The sequence below is a fragment of the Falco rusticolus genome, chromosome 10 (genome assembly GCF_015220075.1).
Source record: "Falco rusticolus isolate bFalRus1 chromosome 10, bFalRus1.pri, whole genome shotgun sequence".
NCBI classification, from domain to species: Eukaryota; Metazoa; Chordata; class Aves; order Falconiformes; family Falconidae; genus Falco; species Falco rusticolus.
The window spans coordinates 23,313,546-23,331,993 of record NC_051196.1 but is presented as its reverse complement, the minus strand read 5'-3'; the positions used below and the strand labels follow the sequence as shown (position 1 = coordinate 23,331,993).

At 55.4% G+C, this 18,448-nt stretch overlaps 2 protein-coding genes across 4 annotated transcripts; one reads left to right on the top strand and one right to left on the bottom strand.

The window, feature by feature from the left end:
- The first annotated feature begins 917 nt into the window (after window positions 1-917).
- PPDPF (pancreatic progenitor cell differentiation and proliferation factor) lies at window positions 918-4,089 on the top strand. The gene is made up of 5 exons (XM_037401573.1): window positions 918-1,053; window positions 2,235-2,325; window positions 3,170-3,247; window positions 3,416-3,512; window positions 3,717-4,089. The coding sequence occupies exons 2-5, from the start codon at window positions 2,271-2,273 to the stop codon at window positions 3,826-3,828; spliced, it is 342 nt and encodes a 113-aa protein (XP_037257470.1). The 5' UTR covers window positions 918-1,053; window positions 2,235-2,270; the 3' UTR covers window positions 3,829-4,089.
- Window positions 4,090-4,482: 393 nt separating this feature from the next.
- On the bottom strand, window positions 4,483-18,415 carry LOC119154248 (tyrosine-protein kinase Srms-like). Of its 3 annotated transcripts, XM_037401572.1 has the most exons (11): window positions 17,799-17,875; window positions 17,535-17,700; window positions 15,258-15,379; window positions 14,229-14,395; window positions 13,149-13,287; window positions 12,525-12,683; window positions 10,494-10,675; window positions 10,160-10,316; window positions 7,888-9,782; window positions 6,947-7,159; window positions 4,483-5,036 (listed from the first exon to the last, which is right to left on the bottom strand). In XM_037401572.1, exons 2-9 carry the CDS (start codon window positions 17,594-17,596, stop codon window positions 9,589-9,591), a joined length of 1,182 nt encoding a protein of 393 aa, XP_037257469.1. In that variant the 5' UTR covers window positions 17,597-17,700; window positions 17,799-17,875; the 3' UTR covers window positions 4,483-5,036; window positions 6,947-7,159; window positions 7,888-9,588. The 3 variants fall into 3 exon arrangements, with proteins under 3 accessions (XP_037257469.1, XP_037257467.1, XP_037257468.1); XM_037401570.1 differs by having other exon boundaries at window positions 17,535-18,415; XM_037401571.1 differs by lacking the exon at window positions 4,483-5,036 and adding an exon at window positions 5,451-5,727 and having other exon boundaries at window positions 17,535-18,415.
- Window positions 18,416-18,448: the final 33 nt, after the last annotated feature.

Here is an 18,448-nt window from a genome sequence, read left to right as displayed (position 1 = left end):
GTTTCAAAACTATACTCTTCAAAATTTGAACATGTACGGTTCTAGGGATTTTACAAGTAATTTAAGAGAAACTAACTGTCCATCTCTGCACCTCACCAACCCCAAGAGACTATGAAGTTGGACAGGTTTTACTGACTTGCGTATGCCAGGACTGATTGCACACCGTAATGCTGGTTTTTGAGGATGCAGCTGTGGGAAGCTGGTTTGGCATCGAGGGCATTTGAAGCGCAGGTGTGACAAGCAGGGGCTGGGAGGACTGCACGACGCTGTGGCTGTGCAGTACCTTCGCCAGGTGAAGAACTTCATTTAGGTGTCAGAGTCCCTTTACTAGTGTTACGAAAGACTTCCATCCCTAGGAAAAAAAACCCAAAGTCAATAAAAACATAATTCCCTCTTCTCTTGGGAATGGGAAAGCACCTTATGTGCTGCAGTAAGATAAATCTTCTGAGATCATTCCTGGCGTTAGACCGTGTGTGGTGGCCATGACTTATCACGCTGCCCACAGCACTTGCTTAAGATGGGACCTTTCCAAGCCCTGCTCAAACGGCGGTGCTGTGCCAGCCCACCGCACGGGCTAAGCAAACTCTTACATTCAAGGAACATCAAATGAATAATAAGGAAATTACTTTGAATTTTTAAATCTGCTCGCTCCTGTGTGAGACAACAGTGAGCGTTCCGTGCGGCGCTGCAACGGGCTCCCGGGGGGGCGTGGGTGTCCCCCACCGTCCCCCCACCGTCGCCCCCCAGCCCGGTAACGGCGCAGCGCGCAGCCGAGCGGCCGCCCCGTCGGTGCTCGGCGCTGCGCATCCCCCGCCCGCCCCCACCGCCCCTCGCCCCGCCCCTCCGCGAAGGAGGGCCACTCCGATTGGCGCCGCGCCGGGGGGGCGTGGCCAGAGACGCTATAAGGGCGGGGCGGGGGCGGGGGCGGCAGCACCGCGGCTCAGGCCGTGCGGTGCGGAGCGGACGCTGCGTTCCCCGGGCGGCGCCGCCGGCGCCGAGCGGCCCCCGCGGCCCTAGTGCCCGCCCGCCGGACCTCGCCGTTGCCCAGCCCAGGTGCGCTGCGACCGGTAGTGCAGCCCCGAGGAGCGGGGAGGGAACGGGGCAGCTCATAGCAGTTTGGGGGTTTGGCGGGGGGTGGTTTGGGAGGGGGCTGCACCGAGTCCCTGTGGGGTGGAATTTCTGAGAGATGGCGCCGTGCCTCAGTTTCCCCACCCAGCGTTAACGGCGTCGTGGGTGCGTGGAGGACGTTCTGGAGCAGGGCACCCAACAAGTGGGAGCATCGTTAGACTAGGGAAAGCTTCATCAGGAGCTGGGGAGGAGCTGGCCGTCCGGTGGGTGGTGGGGGTGCTGGGTGCCTCCCCCGTACTTGGCTCACAGCCCTGGGGGTCGGTGCTGCTGGTGTTCCTGCGGGTGGCGGGGGGCTCTGTGTCCCGCAGGCCCGGGGCGCTGCGGCTGCTGCTGGCGGCTGGCGCCTGGGGCCGGCTGAGCTTTTCCTTTGATGGCTTGAAGAAGGGATCAGATGGGGGGGGGGCATGGGGGGTGTCAGCCTCCTAGCCGGAAGATGCTTTGTACCAGCAGGAGAATAATGCAGCTCCCGCTCGGAACTGGTCATGTTGGGGGCCGAGGGGAGGAATTTTGTTGCCTGCCCTAGAACTGGAGGTTGCCAGAGGAGGGCTGTGCCAGCAGGGCAGGTAGGGTTGCCCCTGGCACGGGTAGAGGCACTGCTGGGGCCAGGCTGGCCTGGAACCCCTTGGAATCACAAAATTATTTAGATAGGAAAAGACCTTTAAGTTCATCAAGCATGAAAATCCTCAGCACGTGCCCCAAACTGAACACTCCTTTGCTACTTATGCAATCTGTGCCTGAGACTTCATAATTCCCAACTGTTGATACAAGGAGGGGAACTGAATTTCTGCAAGGAGGCAAAAATCCCTGTCTGGGCTTTGGGGAAGGTGCTGTGCAGGCTCGCCAGGCCTGTGCTCTGTGCTTGGAGCAAGTTATTTTGGCTTTGCGCGAAGCGCTGAGCCAGAACCCTACAGCCGCAGATGCGAAGCAGACTGAGCACTGTGAGCACTAGCCCTGTACGCAGCACAGTGCCGCGGTGAAGGTGGTGTGCGTGCCAAATCTCTTGGGAAATGACACGTTGAAACTCTTGTTGCAGCTTTCGGGGGGGGGGGGGGCGGGGGGAGCATGCTGCAGCCCTTCCACAGTGACAGCTGCCCCTTTGCTTGCAGGTTTTAGATCTGCACAAGAACCAAGATCAAGAAACCATGGCATCCATCCCATCGAGCGGCTCGCTCATGGCGACGCACACCTACTACAGAAGTAAGGGCACAGGGTATGGGGGTGCTTGGGCCCGGTGGACAAGTGGGCAGGGTGCGCTGCCAGGCTCGGTGGGATGTGGCTCCAGCAGCGAAAAAGCTGAGCTCAGGCATGTGCCTGCCTTCAGCTGAAGCCCCACGAGACCTGGTGGGCTCCTTGCTGAGAAAAGGGACCCCCAGCAGCCCCCCCTCCTGCTGCTTGGACCCTCCTTTGGGCCACTGCAGCCCCTGCCCAGTTGTACCAGCTGGAGATGGGTCTTGCAATCTCTTGTTAGGAAGGCTGTGGGGGAGGGGAGGTGGCAGCTTCAAATGCATCTTGCACTTGTGCTGTGGAAATGAGCTGCAAAACCAGTCTGGGCAATGGTAGCTACTGGTACCTCTCCAGGGGAAAGACTTTCTGGTTTAACGGATTGCCTAAATCAGAGGGAATTAAAAGTATTCCCCTTGAGCTGAAACAAGTAACAGGCTTCTAGCAGTTGGTCTGAAACTGCAGGGATTACATGCAGGAATCTGCATCCTCTTGGCCTCAAGTCACCCGCAAAGGCCTGCCAAGTGTTGCATACAGATGCAAAGCCATTAAATAGTGTCCTTGGGGTTGCAAGTGCTTTCCTACAAGGGTGTTCAGGTCCTTTTCTGCTACCTGCTTTTGCCCAGCTCATAATCTCACCAGTATTCCCTTCCTAGTGGTTTCTATTGACCTGGCATGGAAGCTGGGCAAGTACTGGAGCGAGATAGCGATAAGGCTGAGCCACATCACCCCCAGGGATGGCCACACCAAGGCCATGCTTTGCTTTTCGTGGTGTGACCAAGGGTCATTGGTGGCTCTGATGAGAGTGGTTTCTCCACAGAGCGCCTGAGCTCCACATCCAGCAACAGCTCCTGCGGCAGCTCGGAGTACTCTGGGGAGGTCATCCCCCACCCTCCGGGTAAGTGCCACCAGCCCCAGCTCAGGGCCATGGCGGGGACATTGCACCCAGCCCCTCCACTACAAATCTTACTGGAGGTGACCCAGCCTCTCCTATGGGATGAGGCTGGGGTGGTGGCAGGGCACTCGCACTGACCTGGCCTTGCCCTGGCACACACTGTCCCCCCAGGTCTGCCCAAGTCTGACCCTGGCCACTGGTGGGCCAGCTTCTTCTTCGGGAAGACTACTCACCCAGCCATGACCACTGTGTCAGAGTCCCCAGAGAGGTGAGTGCGGTCCTTGGAGGAGATGAGACACGGGAGCACCAACACAGCACCCAGGGCAGCTGGGGACATCCCTGTTGTGTTCCCTGAGGCACATCCTCGCCCAGTGAGTGATGTCCTCATGTCCAGGGCACCCACTCCTTTGCTGCAAAAATAAATGCAGAGCAATAAGGGAATGCCTGACCCTCTCTTTGCTCTGTCTTGCAGCTTGGGAGCACTGCGTGTGACAACGGGACCAATGGCATGTGGCCTGGTGCCAGCCCAAGGAGCAGGACGGAGGCGTCACGCCAGCGAGCCCAGCTCCGGGCCCTCGGCATGAGTGGGTCAGCGGCTGCTCTCCACACCGGCGGGCACAGACCCCCCCCCCCCCCATCCCCCCCCATAGAGTAGGCTGGCTGCTCCAAGGCAAAGGCACTGCTTTGTAAGAAAGTGCAGCAAACCCCTGACGATTCCCGTACCAGCCTTTTTTACTCTTTCTCAATGTAACTACGCCCTTTCCACACGGACTTTGTAACATGTTTTATTTACCTTGTACTCATACAATGACAACTAATAAACCTGAGCAGCCTTTTAAAACTCAGTGGGTTGTTCTTCATCTGCCGGTTTGGTGGGGCTGGACCAGGACGTGGTGCAGCCTCTGACCGCAGCAGCAGGATCTGGCAATGCTGCATGGCGCAGTTGTGCCAGCGTGACTCACTGGTGCGTGTGTGTTTTGCATGTCAGCAAGACCTGGCTTGGCTGTGGTGATGCTGCAAGTGCCTCCCCCACCCTTTCCTCCATAGCTGGCTGCACAGCCTGTCCCTGCTGGCGCTGAACTTGTTTTGCTCCCCAAGCACATTGCTGCCCTGCCCTGCTCTGGTGCCTTCTGGGGTAGGAGTCAGTTTCCCTGATAGAAACTCCCTGATAGGAGTCTGGGCCTGGTCAGGGCTGGAAAAAGGATTTGGGTGCAGAATTAATGAGGGAAGAGAGGAGGCTTGCTCAGGGTTTGTGTTTAATGGGCCTGATGTCAGGCTGGAACTCGTGGTGTGGATGGCAGCTTGGGGTACGCTGGGCTGGGCAGCCCTGGAGCCCAGCTGGCCCATCAGCTGTAGTGCCCTGAGGGCTGTTTTGGCTGATTTTTTGCTTTGAATGGGTCACCTTGGCTGTTTGGCCCTTCTGTGATCTGCCTGATAGTTGGGAAGTGCTGCTTGATACAGCACTGAGAAAACAAGAGCCTGCAGGTGCCTGCATGCAAAGGGGCAAGGGTCCTGCTGGAGGCAAACAAAACCCTGGTGGGGGCTGATTTAAAGGTGCCAAATCCCTGCTTGGTCTGTTTTTAGCCCCAGCACGTGGTATGGGACAGTCCCTGTGTGCATCAGGTGCTGCAGGACCTCTGAGCAGTGGCGTTGTACAGCTGGCATCCCATGTGAGCCGGGGCAAAGGCAAAGTTCCCCACTGCCTGGCCCAGGGAGCAGCTGAGGTGGCTGCTCTGCTTTGTGTCGCTGCCCCAGAGGCATCCGGGGTCACTTCCAGCTTTGCTTCTTGTTTCTGATAGGGAAAAAGTGTTGTGTAAGCTTTGCCCTGGGCTCTCTATCTCCAGGCAACAGTCCTTGTCCTCAGGGCAGAGGGTCTGGCTCCCCTGTCCCTAGGAGGGGCTAGGGCAGCACTGGGACCTCCGCTCCCCCTTGTGTAAGCATATGCATCCAAAAGGAATGATTATGGGGGGGTCCCCAGGGCCAGCAGCCTTGGGCACGTGGTTTAGATCCCCAAAGGCTTCCAGCACCCTGTGGGTGACCTCCGTGTCCACAGCAGCACATCACCCCACCACTGATCTGACATGGCTTCCAGCCAGGCAGCAAACCGCGGCTGCTTGGCACTGCTGGGGGTCTGCACCTACGCGTGTGTGGCTGTGTATCACAGGAGGCATGGGGCAGCCTTTAAACTTCACAAAGTGCAGGTAAATCAAGCAAAAGAAAATAATTTTAAAAAATCATTTCTGAGTAAGACAAGACAAGGCACACTGTCTGGCCGGTGAGCTGGGAAGTGTGGCTGTGGCACTGGCTCATACCAGCAAGCACACAGCTCTGGGACCTTGCGATGCCCTGGCAAGCCCCTTCGGCTGTTGCTGACCCCTGGGATGCCCCGGAGGAGCAAAGGGGTCTTATCTGCTGCTGGTTCCCAGCAGAAACCCCTCATTTTGGAGAAACAAATATTTTTTCCAAGCCTGCAACCTCAGGGCCTGCAGATTAAAGTGTAGATACACAAAGGTAAAGTCAATATTGCCATATTTGCTTGTTGGTCTTGTGATTGCAGAGGGTCCAACCCAGCAAATGTCCCCAGGCACCCTGGGACAGGCTGTTTCAGAGCAAAGGCACCAATCCTGTGTCCCTGGTTTTCAGCTGGGCACTTTCCCTGGGCTGACCCAGCTCTGGGTGAGCTGCTCTGGCTGCCTGCTGCGATGCCACCAGCACACTGATGCTCCTTCATCCTGTTTTTGTACACTGCGTGGAGGTTAAACTCATGCCCACATTGCTGTGAGGCAGGTTGGATTTACAGCAGTAACTACAGCAGCAGTGAGTGGCTGCCCTGATGCCAGCAGCTCCCTGTCCAGCAGAGCAAAAGGGCTTGGAAAAGCCCTGCTGAGTTAAAGGGGATTTTTTAAAACATATGTAAAGACTCACAGACCTGGGCTCCTGCTCTGCTGGGGTGAAAAAACAGGGAGAGCCTGGTCGCCCCGCAGACTGCACTCCCAGGCACCTTCATCGCATGGCTGAGAGCAAAGACCTAGGCATTGCCTTGGTTGCTTGCCTGGTGCTTTTGGGGCCTTTCTTGCCCCTTTGCAGCTCTCAGACATGTTCAGGAAAAGCACCCGACAGCTGGGCACATTTATTTTTGTCTTGTCTCCATTCCCACTGCTGTGGGTGTCAGTGTCTTTTCCCAAGTAATGAGTGATGGTACAAGAGGGAACAGCCTCAAGTTGTGCCAGGGGAGGTTTAGACTGGATATTAGGAAAAATCTCTTCCCAGAAAGGGTTGTCAAGCATTGGAACAGGCTGCCTGGGGAAGTGGTGGAGTCAGATGCGTAGATGTGGCACTTAGGGACGTGGTTTAGTGGTGGGCTTGGCAGTGCTGGGCTAATGATGATGTTAAAGGCCTTTTCCAACCCAAACAATTCTGATTCCAGCTCATCTCCCGTGTTTCGGGTCATCGTACTGCCCGTTGGGATGAGATAGCCAGGGATTCATTGGGCAACAGAAACAAAACAAGCAAAGGGGCTCTTTACATGCTATACCCCTCCCTGCGCATCCCCTCTTGCCCTTGGGCTTGCTCTCGGAGGGCCAAGCACCCACCTCCCATGGCACCAACCCCCCCCCGGGACGGACATCGCCTCCTCTGCTCCTCCACCCCCACCTTGTGCCCTGTGATGAGACCCCGTGTTTTGACTGTTGATTAACTCACATATTTGGCAAAAAACAGCCGGTGCTTTCCGCTCGCTCTCGGCCCTAGCAGCAGCCCTTGTGCCACCCCGCCGTCTCGGAGGAGCTCCCACGGCAGCCGTGTGAGAAATACTTCCTTTCATTGCCTTCCTCTTGCTGCTTGGGGATTTTTTTATTTTTTTTTCCCCTCCAGCAGCTTTGCTTCCCCCTCACCCTTCAAAGGCCAATGTGGGACCTTAAAAATAGAAACAGACTGTGCAGCTCAAATACATCCTGTTAGCCTGACAGTGTTTGCAAATGCCAGTCGGTCAAGTTGAATCTGCAAACAGGGCACATGCCAGGCTGAAACCAGAGCAGGCAAATGCCTTTAACAACAGTATTTGCAATGCCCATTCTGGTGGGGTTCAGAAAGGACTGGGGACCCTGGCAGCTCTGCTTTCGTGGGATGGATTTTAGGAAGAGCTTGGACCCCATAGTGGCTCTGATTCTGGGGGGATGCTGCAGTGCACTGCCCAGGCTGAGATCCTGGGAGATAAGAAAATCCTTGGCTCCCTCCCACAACTCTGTCTACTTCAAGCACATAATGACTCAGAGAAATGCCAAAAGCCAGCAGACCGTGCTGGAGGGCAAACCCAAGCAGCAGATCCGCTTCTAATGCAGCTAAGGAGGAGGAAAGAAAAGCTGCTGTTGGCAGCTCCCCCTCCACACCACCCATCATGACATTGCTACAGCAGCCTGAGCTGCTCTGGGGCATGTGGCTGATGGGGCCAGCACAAGCAGGAGGGCTCCTACAGCCCTGCCACCCCGCTGGCTTCTCCAGGGACCCCACTCCTGCACTGCTGCTCCCCACACCAGCCCCAGCACCCCACACACCCCCTTCTCCTGCTTAATTTTTTAGCTCCATCTGGTGGCAATCAGACTTGCAAATTTAATATTCTTATGGCTGCAACAGCCCTGCCATACCTGCACCATGCGTGTCTGTGCTCTTTCTTGGCATGCAATGAACCTGTCACCCGCCGCACTCGGCTTCAGTCTTCAGTTTCTTGTACGAGGGGATCTGGGCCGTGCATGTGTGTGCTTTCTGCTGGGGTGTTTGATCAGCCTGTGAAATGCTTTTGCAAGATGAAGGTTTCCTCTTGCAAATATGTCCAAACAAACCCAACCTCTTGCTTTTTCCAGCTGTGAACACTCTAGCCCGGAGCTGCTTTCCCGGGCACGGCTGCAGCTCCTGAGGGCTCAGCTACTGCCTTGCCCTTGCTCCGGCTTCAGAGGAAGCGTGGCTGGAGCAGAATTTGTTGCATACCAAAACCACATTCCCACCTCCCTTTTCCAGGCCCCTTGTGCACAAAGACTCGCTCAATTATCAGCCAGACTTGTTTCTGCTGTTTTGCACAGCACGGATGCTGCTCAGACAGGGGGGGTATTGCACAAACTTTATTAACTTCGTATATTCCAACTCCGCTGTTGTTTCAGTGCGACCGGTCACCCCGTCTCCTGCAAACAGGCAAAATGGGCTTGTCAGGAGAAAACCCAAAGCCAGGCAGCCCTGGCCGTGCCAGGCTGCCTTTCACCCGCAGCACGCCGTGCTCCCTGCCACCGGTGCCCCCAGTGTGGCCGCAGTAGGTTGCCTGCACCAGCCTGGCGCCTTGGCACTGCTCCCACTGCTGCTTTTTGCTTCCGCTGCTGCCAAGGACAGCCCGGCCTCTGAGTGGGCTTGAGCAGGGGGGCAAAAGGTACTTGGCTGGAGCAAATGCTCCCCCCCCCCCGCTCCACCCCAGCTTGGGCGGGTTAAGGTCCTTCTATAATGCCAGGCCTGGGGACCGGCGAGCAGCTGGGGGAGCATCTCTTGGCTTTGCACCATAGATGCGATAAGGAGTAAAACAGGGTGAAACAGTGTTTTCCTGAGTGCTGCCTCTGCTGCCCGCACCTGGGCTAAGGGGGCATTAAATGTATGAACCCAGAAACACATTTCTCTTGGAATAACTACACGATGGTGAGCAAGGCAAGGAGCCAGAGTGGAGCAGCCCAGGCAGGAGCTGCCTGCGCAGGATCCTTGTGCAAGCCGGGCTGCTGCCTGGGAAAGGGCTGGCAGACACACACTAAGGTTTAGTGCCCATCTGGATGCACAGAGACCAAAGAGTTATATATGTGTTTGCAAGAGTGGGACTGGTTGCAAACCATTGCTTGCTGGGCAGGGAGGGGAGCAGCGTGGCGAGGGTGGAGCATCCAGCAGTGCCCTGCGAGGACTCGAGGATGGATGCACACACATTTATTGATAAATACACCGGACACACACTACAAGAAAAATCAAGCGGAGCCTCAACTGAACAAAAATCTGCAAACCTTCACGTTGGCGTGGGGAGCAGCAGGGACCTCCCACCCTACTGGCTGAATGAAGATGTAAACTCTGGGTGATACCTTCACTACCATGGGGCTTTTCCAGACTGCTACACAGCCAAGCGCTGGCAAGGAGTTCTCCACAACTCGTTGCCTTTTCCCTTGGCCACCTCCCTGCATCCTGACCGAGAGGGACCATGGGCTGTTTTCTGGGGGGGGAAGTGCTTTCCTTGGAGCCCTGTCAGAGGGCAAACCAGAAGGAAGGAGCTTCTTGGTAAGAGCTGGCCTGGGTGGGCTTGTGCAGGAAGGATGGTGGGCAGGGGTCCTTCAGGAGAGGGAGCTGAGCAGCCGTCTGTAGATGAAGCCCAGCTTCTCCCGCAGGGCCAGGAAGGTAGGACGCTCCTCTGTGTTGCCGTTCCAGCACTCCAGCATGATGCTGTAGATCTCGGGAGGGCAGGAGCTGGGCCGGGGAAGGCGGTAGCCCCTGGTGATTTGCCGTACGGTTTCTTGGTTTGTCATTCCTGCAAGGAAGGAGAAGATGCTCCTGAATCTTAACATCCCCAGAGGATGCCCTGAAGGTACACCTGCAGTGGGCCAAGATGTCAGCCAGCACTGCTGGTGTCTCTCTACCATGAGGCTGGTAGAGGAAAGGCTGTGAGAGATCATCCAGCCCACTCCACCTTCCTGCCTCCAGCTCCTACACCCACATTGCAAGCACTGAAAATCCCTCTAAGCAGCCCCCAAAGTGGACAACAACCTATTCGTGCTCTAGGAGCTGCTTCCACATCCCTCGTGGAAGGGACAAGATAACAATTCATGCCATGTTGGCTTTTGGGGACCATGGGCAAGCTGCCTGGCTTCTGGATGGAGCTGCACTGGATGGGGCTGGCAGCCCTACCTTCATACGGGATCTGTCCATACGTGAAGACTTCATAGAGCAGAATCCCGTAGGACCAGACATCAGACTTGAGGGAGTAGGTGCGGTAGTTGGCTGCCTCCGGGGCTGTCCACTTAACGGGGATTTTAGTGCTGCTGCTGGTGGAATAAATGTCATCCTGAAAAGCAAGGGGAGATGGGTCACGAGGGGTGGTATGATGAACACAGATGCTGCTTTTGGGGCTTTGCCGGGGCTGTGGGTTGCAAAAGGGGATGGCAGGGGGGGTGGCTGCAGCTTGGGGCAGCTTGGTGGCCTGGGGTGATGGGGGGGGGATCACAGCATCCCACTGACCAACCTTGAGGAGCCGGGCAAGTCCAAAATCAGCAATTTTGCAGGTGAGTTCCTCTCCCACCAGGATGTTTCTGGCCGCTAGATCCCGGTGGACAATATGCTTCTCCTCCAGATACCTCATCCCATCCGCCACTTGGCAGGCGATGTTGAGCAGGTGGGAGGTGCCCAGGGACTTCCCTTCAGGACCTGTTAACCCAGATGATCCAAGTGTTGGGGGCAACCTAGCAACATCTATTTTGGATGTTCTGGTTTGTAAGGAGACCCTGTGCTGGCAATGTGGGACCAGGGGAACGTATAAAACCTTGTACTGGAGGTCTTGCCCAACTGTCCAGTGGTACTGTGTGGGAAGTTCAGCACAGCCATGTGCTCCTCAGGATGGGACTGGGGTGAGCTCTGAAGGGAGAAGTTTGGTCTCCTCCCTTCAAGAGGGACGTAGATGTGCTGGAGGGGCACATTCGTTGCCAGAGATGGGCAACAACGCTGGTGGAAGAGTCTAGAGAACAAGTCTTATGAGGAGCAGCTGAGGGAACTGGGGGCGTTTAGTCTGGAGAAGAGGAGGCTGAGGGATCTTACTGCTGTCTACAACTGCCTGAAAGGAGGCTGTAGTGAGGTGGGCATTGGTCTCTTCTCCCAGTAACAAGCCATAAGACAAGAGGAAATGGCCTCAAGTTGCACCAGGGAAGGTTTAGGTTGGGTATGAGGAAAACTTTCTTCCCTGAAAGGGTGGTCAGGCATTGGAATAGCTTTCCCAGGGACATGGTGGAATCACCATCCCCAGAGGTGTTTAAAAAATATGTAGATGTGGCACTTAGGGACATGGGTTAGTGGTGGCACTTGGGTGGGCTTGGCACTGCTGGGTTAACGGTTGGACTGGATGATTTCAAAGGTCTTTTCCAACCTAAATGATTCTGTGATTCTCTGGCACTATGAAGAGCACCCTGTGCTGCAATGAAGATGTGGACATCCATGTCTTGTTCAAAGCTGAAGGTGACCTTCTGCCATGCAAATCTCCAGCTGGGCCTCTCAACCTGTCCTACCTGCAAGCTCCAGCTCCTCCGGCACCAAATATTGTTGGAGCCCCAACCAAAAACGAGGTCAGCGTGGGGGAGGAGGGGGGTGCACCCAGCAGAAGAACAGGTCTTGGTGGGAGTGGTTTGTCTTGTTTCCCTTCAAGACTGATGACTGGGTCAGGAAAAGAAAGGCCAAGAAAAATAAACTGATGGCTGGTGATGGGTGGCCTGTGACCTGTTGCTAGCTCTGCACATGAACAGAGCCATGCTGCTGGCCTGGGGAACGGGTCATTTCATTCCTCATGAAGGCAGAGTTGCCCAAGCTTACATACACTTAATACTTAAAGGGGGCGTGTGAAAAAGGTGGGGACGGACTTTTTAGTAGGGCCTGTAGTGACAGGACAAGGAGGAAAGACTTTAAACTGCGAGAGGGCAGATGTAGATCAGATACGAGGAAGAAATTCTTCCCTGTGAGGGCGGCGAGGCGCTGGCACAGGCTGCCCAGAGCAGCTGGGGGTGCCCCGTCCCTGGCAGGGTTCAGGGCCAGGCTGGACGGGGCTTGGAGCAACCTGGGCTGGTGGGAGGGGTCCCTGCCCATGGCAGGGGGGTGGAATGAGATGGTCTTCAAGGTGCCTTCCACCCAAACCATCCTGTGATTCTATGAAACATGTCCACAGGGTTTCTGTGCACTAGTGGGAGGTGGCAGACCATGGGTGAGATAAGAAGGAGGGATGAAGGTACCTACCGACACACTTGCCCTCCCAGGAACTGATACCCAGCCCATACAGACACCAAAAGGATCATGGCACTGTGTCTTTAGGTCTTGGGGTCACCCAAGACCATCTCCACTAAGTACCCATGGATTGCTCTGCGTTACCACTGATCTAAACAGGACCCAAACCTAGACTTTTGCTCTCTTAGGGTCCCCACTCGGATTCGTAGGGCCATTCTGGGTCACAGAAAGTATCTGCGGAGCAGCACTGCCCCGGGAGCCCACTCCCCATGGTGCCAGCATGGGTACTCACTGTTGAGGTAGCTGTGGAGGTTGCCTTTCCGCATGAGCTCAGTGATGATATAGACGGGCTCATCCAGTGAGCAGACAGCGTGCAGCTGGATCAGCTTCTCGTGCCTCAGGCGCTTCAGGTTCTGAATCTCCTTGGTGAAGTCTTCTGCCTTCATGTCAGCTAGGGAACAAAGCCAACATGACGGTTGTGAGCTACTTTCTCATGTGCATGTTGGAAGCTCAGCACCTCCAGCTGGGATGAGGACCTTTTTACTCCTAACAGCCCACCTCGCTCATGTCTGCACACCCTATGTCTCAGATCCAAATACCCAAGATGTTTTCCACAGGGCTTTGGATCCCATTTTCAGGATCATATCCCCAGCAGGACTTGACATCACAAACCCATTTGACTTGATTTGACATAGCTTACCATGAACCCACTGGGCAGAGCCATTTTATAAAGGCACAGCCCAAGATTAGGTGGGTCCATAGAAATCGTCCAGTGGCCTCCTGCCAGGTCCTACCACAGTTTGCTTGATAAGACAGACACAGAGGCCAACAGGACTGGGAAACAAAAGGAGGTGAACGATGTGGCAGTGAATGAGAGACCCAGCTGGCCACTGGCCACATCTGCTCCTCCACCTACCTTTTATGATCTTGATGGCCACCGGCACTGTGTTCCTCCACAGTCCTTCCCACACCTCTCCGAAGTAGCCCTCACCCAGCTTCCTCCGCAGCGTGAACTCCCAGCGTGGGCGCTCCCAGCCATCCCTCTCAGGGGGGGTCTGCAGAATGGACATTGCATGCTCGGACCAGCCGCCTGGGCAGGACTTGCTGATGGTGCCTACACCAGCTTCTGGTGCCCACCAAGGCCTGGTGCCTACGGAGGAGTGAGCAGGACATGGTGCTCCATGACCTGCATTGCCCCAGGGTTGCATTGCGTTTCCATCTGCTAAATGTTCATTGGGGCACAAAGCATGGGAGGGGGGGGGCATCCTCTGCATTACCTCTGCTGGGAGGCAATGTATGCAAGGGGGGAGATTTTTGGAGACTATATGAAATATCAGGAATTCAAGTCATAATTCATTGCTCATCAGACCTCAGAGGTGGCTCTTCTCCATTTCCACCAATAAATAAAAATGAGTAAATGAATATGATTGCGTATTATGGCTGATTTAGATTTCAGCTCATTAAGCATTTATTTTATCTTGCACCTTTCAGTTCTACTCTTGGATTATTCACATGTTTAATTGTTATTTCTAAGTCATAACCAGCGGATGGAGTTCTAATCAGGAAATGAGTTGGCAATTTGGGATTAATACTCTAATTGGATTTATGAGTGCCACAGTAATTGGCATGAAAGCTATATAAAAGCAATGTGGTCTTATTATACGCTATGGAAAAAATGGGAAGCACGGGTATTTCCAGATCCAAAGGGATTTGTAACAATGTGGTTTCTTGTCTTTGAGGTGGAGAAGACATTTCAGAAAAGCCTATGCGTTCTGACTGGTCAAAAATCCATACAAGTGCTCTACCTGGCCTTAACATGGCTGATAAAAGGTGAAGCTGCCAGCTTTACTAAGGGTGTATTTTAAATTTAACTTAATAAAGCTCAAATCCCAAATAGACAGACTACTAATGTCTATTTTTCTCTCTTTTCTCTTTCCTTTTTTCCATCCTGGCCACCTTTGGGCCCCTGGCCAAGCTGTGCCCCGGGTGTACGCACCGCGGGGCTGCAGGGCTGCAGCAGGGGGCTCTGGATGACCTTCCAGTGCTGGGTGTAGAAGGCGAGGAGCTCCTCCATGTCGGGGAAGGTATGCCCCTTCTGGATGTAGAGGCTGCCTCCGGGGCTCTTGCAGATTCGGAAGTGGCTGACCTTTGAGTGGTTGCGCACTGCGGGGAAGCCCAGGGTGGGTAAAACTCAGCTTGTGCAATCGCGGCTCTTTCCCCCCTCCCTGCTGACTCTCACCCTCTCCTCTCCAGGCAGCCTGTCTATTAATTCACCTTAAAGCAACACAACTCACCCCTGGGGTATTACATCCCACTCCCCACCAGCCCTTTTGCTCCCACCTCCCAGCTCAGAAGACTCCTACCATGGGCAAGTGGGGCTTGCTTGGACCTCAGAGGTGATGCTTTATTAGCAAGGATGATTCCCCAGGCAGATGCACTGCTCGGAGAGCGACGGAGCTCATTGCTGCTCGAGGTGGATAAACCAGCGGCTGGGCCTCCTGCAGGCACGCCACCACCCAGGGGCGATGGGCAGGGTGCGGGGTTTGCTGTGAATTTCTTGGGGTTGTTTTTATGTGGATCTGGACCAGATTGTAACAGCACTGCCTGGTCCGACCCCCCCCCAAACTCAGATTTCCGTATGTGGGAGCAGCCCAGGCCCTGGTAATCTGGAGTGGCAGCATATTCTTAGACAACCCTCAGATCACAAAAGCCACTGGAATGAAATCCTAGGAGTCAGTGCCATGAAACCATCATTAAGCTTCCGTGAATTATTTATGGCTTTCATACCCTGGATGGGAGCAAAGCACTTTCCTTTGCCACAGTAATTCAGTAATCCGTATCTGCATCTACTAGCTTTCCCCACGCTTTTAGAAAACAGTCCTCTCACTTTAACAAGATGCTGTAAATTGCTTTAAACATTTCCATGTTTTTCTACCTGTGATGACCAAGCCAGGAGCTGCCCCTAAGGAACAGCCTGGTTCCTTTCCCTGCGCTAATTTTCTCTGGATAATTGCCACAAAATTACCTGAAAGAGAGTATTCGCCCTTGCTGCTCTCACTGTCCCGGACCAGGAAGGAGCCGTGCTGGTTGGGATGCGAGAGGAGGAGCTGCTCAGCTTCATTTCGGCTGATCTTGCTGAAGTACCAGCTGGGGGAAGGGAGGAGAGGGGTTAGCGTGGTGCAAGGAGATGGTGCAGACATGGGGCTGCATCTGTCCCAGGGGCTTCTGCACCTTCTGGGCCAGGGGGCGAGCAGCTCCCTCCCACCATTTGCCCATCCCTGGCAGCCACCAACCGAGTGGCACAGCAGCCCGTGGGTGCCTCAGAGCCTGTGAATGTGGCTGCCACGCACACTGCTGCCAGCCTGCAACAGGGCTGCTTCCTTGGATTAGTTTTGCAGGCACTTGCAGCTTGCTGACTGTGAACTATTTCCTCCAGAAGTGGCTGGTCACCAGTGCATCAAGCTGGCCAGGTCTCAGCTCCATCCCAAAATCAGGAGGTTTACAGTGTGGCTTGGTGCAGCACCTGGGCTGACAGCCTGCAGTAAATAAAACACCAACCACCTAGTGCTGCGTGGAAGATGCTCTGGTGGGGTTGCACCCATGTGTCCTGCTACGAGAACAACAGCTACAGGCACAGGATCGCTTTGTGTTTCTTGACATGCAGCTCACGGACACAACCAGCTCTCAGAGCGCGTGAGCGAATTGCATCAATGAAAACATCTCTGGGAATTGCCCTTCGGTGCTCCAGACATGGTAGCACTGGTTGGGGACCTCAGCAGCACCAAGTCAGGAGGAAGGACCCAGCCAAACCCCTCTTCTGTGCCCGATCAGCACCGAGATTCATCACCAAATCTCCAGCAAGAAAAGGCAGGTTGGCTGGCCAGGTCCCAACTCGGCGGGATGCACAGCAGCGTGGGGAAGGGGCTGCTTCACCCAGCCTGACACAGCCAGGATGTGAGAAACCGAAGGTTTCATCATTAGCTGGGATCGCCAGTGTCTGGGAAACCGTGCAGGAAATTATATGTGATGGGGTTACAGCAGCTGAACAAATCACCACCCAGCTCCGACCTGCGGCTCCGCAGAGTCTGTGCACTTGCAGCTTGCTCCGGCTGCAAAGCCCTGCACGTTTGCTGCCAACCGCCCTCCCTGTGGCATCCCCCTCACCTCTGTCCTCGGGATGGGGCTGGGCACAGGCTGGGCATGCACACACGCACCAGCACACTCAGCTGTAGCCTGCCCAAGTGTTCTGTGCAATGGGTCTGAAGCAGCGAGTTGACCCCACGGTCCTCACTGATGCGGTCCCAGTACGGTGCAAACCAGACTAGATTTGCCTTTCTGCAAAGCGCGTGCAGGTAGGTGAGGGAGGGAGGGTGTCTCCCATCCCGCCAGCTGCAATCACTGCCCCTGCACATCCAGGCCCCTTCCCAGGCTCCCCCCACTCCTTTCCTTTACCCCCACCCCCAGGCAGCACAGGGTGAGCACAGGGGGGAGCCTGCAGGGTGATCACACCCACCCCGTCCATGCGCTCCCCGTGACTCAGGGCCTGGTACAGAGGGAGCAGCAGTGTCTCGGGGCGCTTTGCCTAGCGTGTCAGGACCAGGCTGCCTTATGCAACGTTGTGCCTGGGCTTTCCCCAGCTGAGAGAAGGCTGAGACATCAAGCCAAGCTCCGTGTCAGGTGGGAGAGGCACTGACGGGGAGGGAGCCCCCAGTCCCAAATGAGCAGGAGCTGGAGAGCAGCACCACCGCCACGGCTTGGAGCTACAGAGCTTTGGGCTTCCTAGTAGGTCCCAGCCCAAACTGCTTCTCCCCATGCTCCTGAGCCCTTTGGAGCTGGCAGGGCTCAGGTACAAGCTTCCCCAGCTCCCACCCTCCCTGCTGCATGCCCTTTAATGCAGGCAAGAGGGAGAGGTGCTGGAGCAAGCAGGAGCCCATTTATTCAGCACCGTAGCTGCATCCATTCACACATCGCACCACATGCCAGCCCAGATCCACCCTATCGTGTGCAAGGGTGATGCACCCAAGAAGGGGGACCAGCATCTCTGCCCTTTGACACACCCCTCAGCCCTTGCTGTGCTCAATACTTTCATCCCGCTGCTGGGAGCTGCAGGAGTTTCATGGCAGGGATGCCCGGAGGAGGGCAGATCCCCACCCGGTCCCACCACCACTGATGGCTAAAGTAGGGGACAAGGAACTCATGCTCCCTGCTGTCGCAGAGGGTGAGTGCTGCCTTTCCCTGTGCAGGGACATGCTACCCTGTCCAGCATCCATCCCGCTACAGGTCCGGAGCATCAGATACTTACGGCTGGTGAGCAGAGGTGCCTTGGCTGAGGCTGGCCACATACGCAGCAGGAACGTACCCCATGGCCGGTTCCCCCAGCAGCCGCCGGGCGAAGACATACTCTCCTTCTTCTCTGAGGACACGCAGTTTGTCCCCTGCACTTACGCTCAGTTCCTCCGCGCTCCGGGCTGTGAAAGCGTATAAAGCGATAAAGAGAGACGACTTGGGGATGAAGGAAATGGAGTTCGGCTCAGAGTGCAGCGAAACGGAATCAGAACCAAGATACCCCAGCGAGCAGCTCTCCGGCACGGAGCGGGGACGGAGCTTGTTCCAGAATGATGTCAGGAAGGTCAAACGCTTCCGTACAAACTGCTCCATCCCTGGCAGAGGCAGTGGATGCGGTGGTCTATGCCACCGCGCTTCTCCAGGCTGGAGGACAGGGCGATCTCAGGCTCATGCTGCCGGCCGGGAGGCTCATGCTGCTGTCCCGCGTCCCTCGCACGCGTCTGGGTGCTCGCTGGCCCTTCCCGGCGAACTTCCTATTTCTGAAAGTGAAACTGGTTGATCTGGTGAGACGAGTCTGCAGGTGGGACGAGTCTGCAGGCAGGAGTCCCACGCTCAGACCCACGGGCACATCTGGGAGACAGGCACAGCTGGAGCCAGCCTCACCGCTCTCGAAGGAGAATGGCTTTTTTTTTTTTTTTTTTTTTTAATTATTGTTTTAAAGTGTGCTCTCCTGCTTGTTACCAGAGCACCAGTAAACACAGCTCTCTGTTCTTCAAGCAGCTCTTGTGACAAGTGGCTGGCTCCAGCTAATAGTCTTGATCTCACTTGTGTGGGAGGGTATTTTTTTTTCCATAGGAAAATAATTGCATGCACAAATGTGAGAGATTTAAAACAGAATTAAGTAAACCTTAAGAGAGATCTGAAGTGGTT

Coding starts and splice junctions, on each gene's coding strand:
- LOC119154248 (XM_037401570.1), bottom strand. CDS start 17,890: ATGGAGCAGTTTGTACGGAAGCGTTTGACCTTCCTGACATCATTCTGG. Junction 10,317..10,493: donor GACTTGCCCGGCTCCTCAAG/GTTGGTCAGTGG, acceptor CTTGCTTTTCAG/GATGACATTTATTCCACCAG. Junction 9,783..10,159: donor TGGACAGATCCCGTATGAAG/GTAGGGCTGCCA, acceptor CCTTCCTTGCAG/GAATGACAAACCAAGAAACC.
- PPDPF (XM_037401573.1), top strand. CDS start 2,271: ATGGCATCCATCCCATCGAGCGGCTCGCTCATGGCGACGCACACCTAC. Junction 2,326..3,169: donor GACGCACACCTACTACAGAA/GTAAGGGCACAG, acceptor GTTTCTCCACAG/AGCGCCTGAGCTCCACATCC. Junction 3,248..3,415: donor GGTCATCCCCCACCCTCCGG/GTAAGTGCCACC, acceptor CTGTCCCCCCAG/GTCTGCCCAAGTCTGACCCT.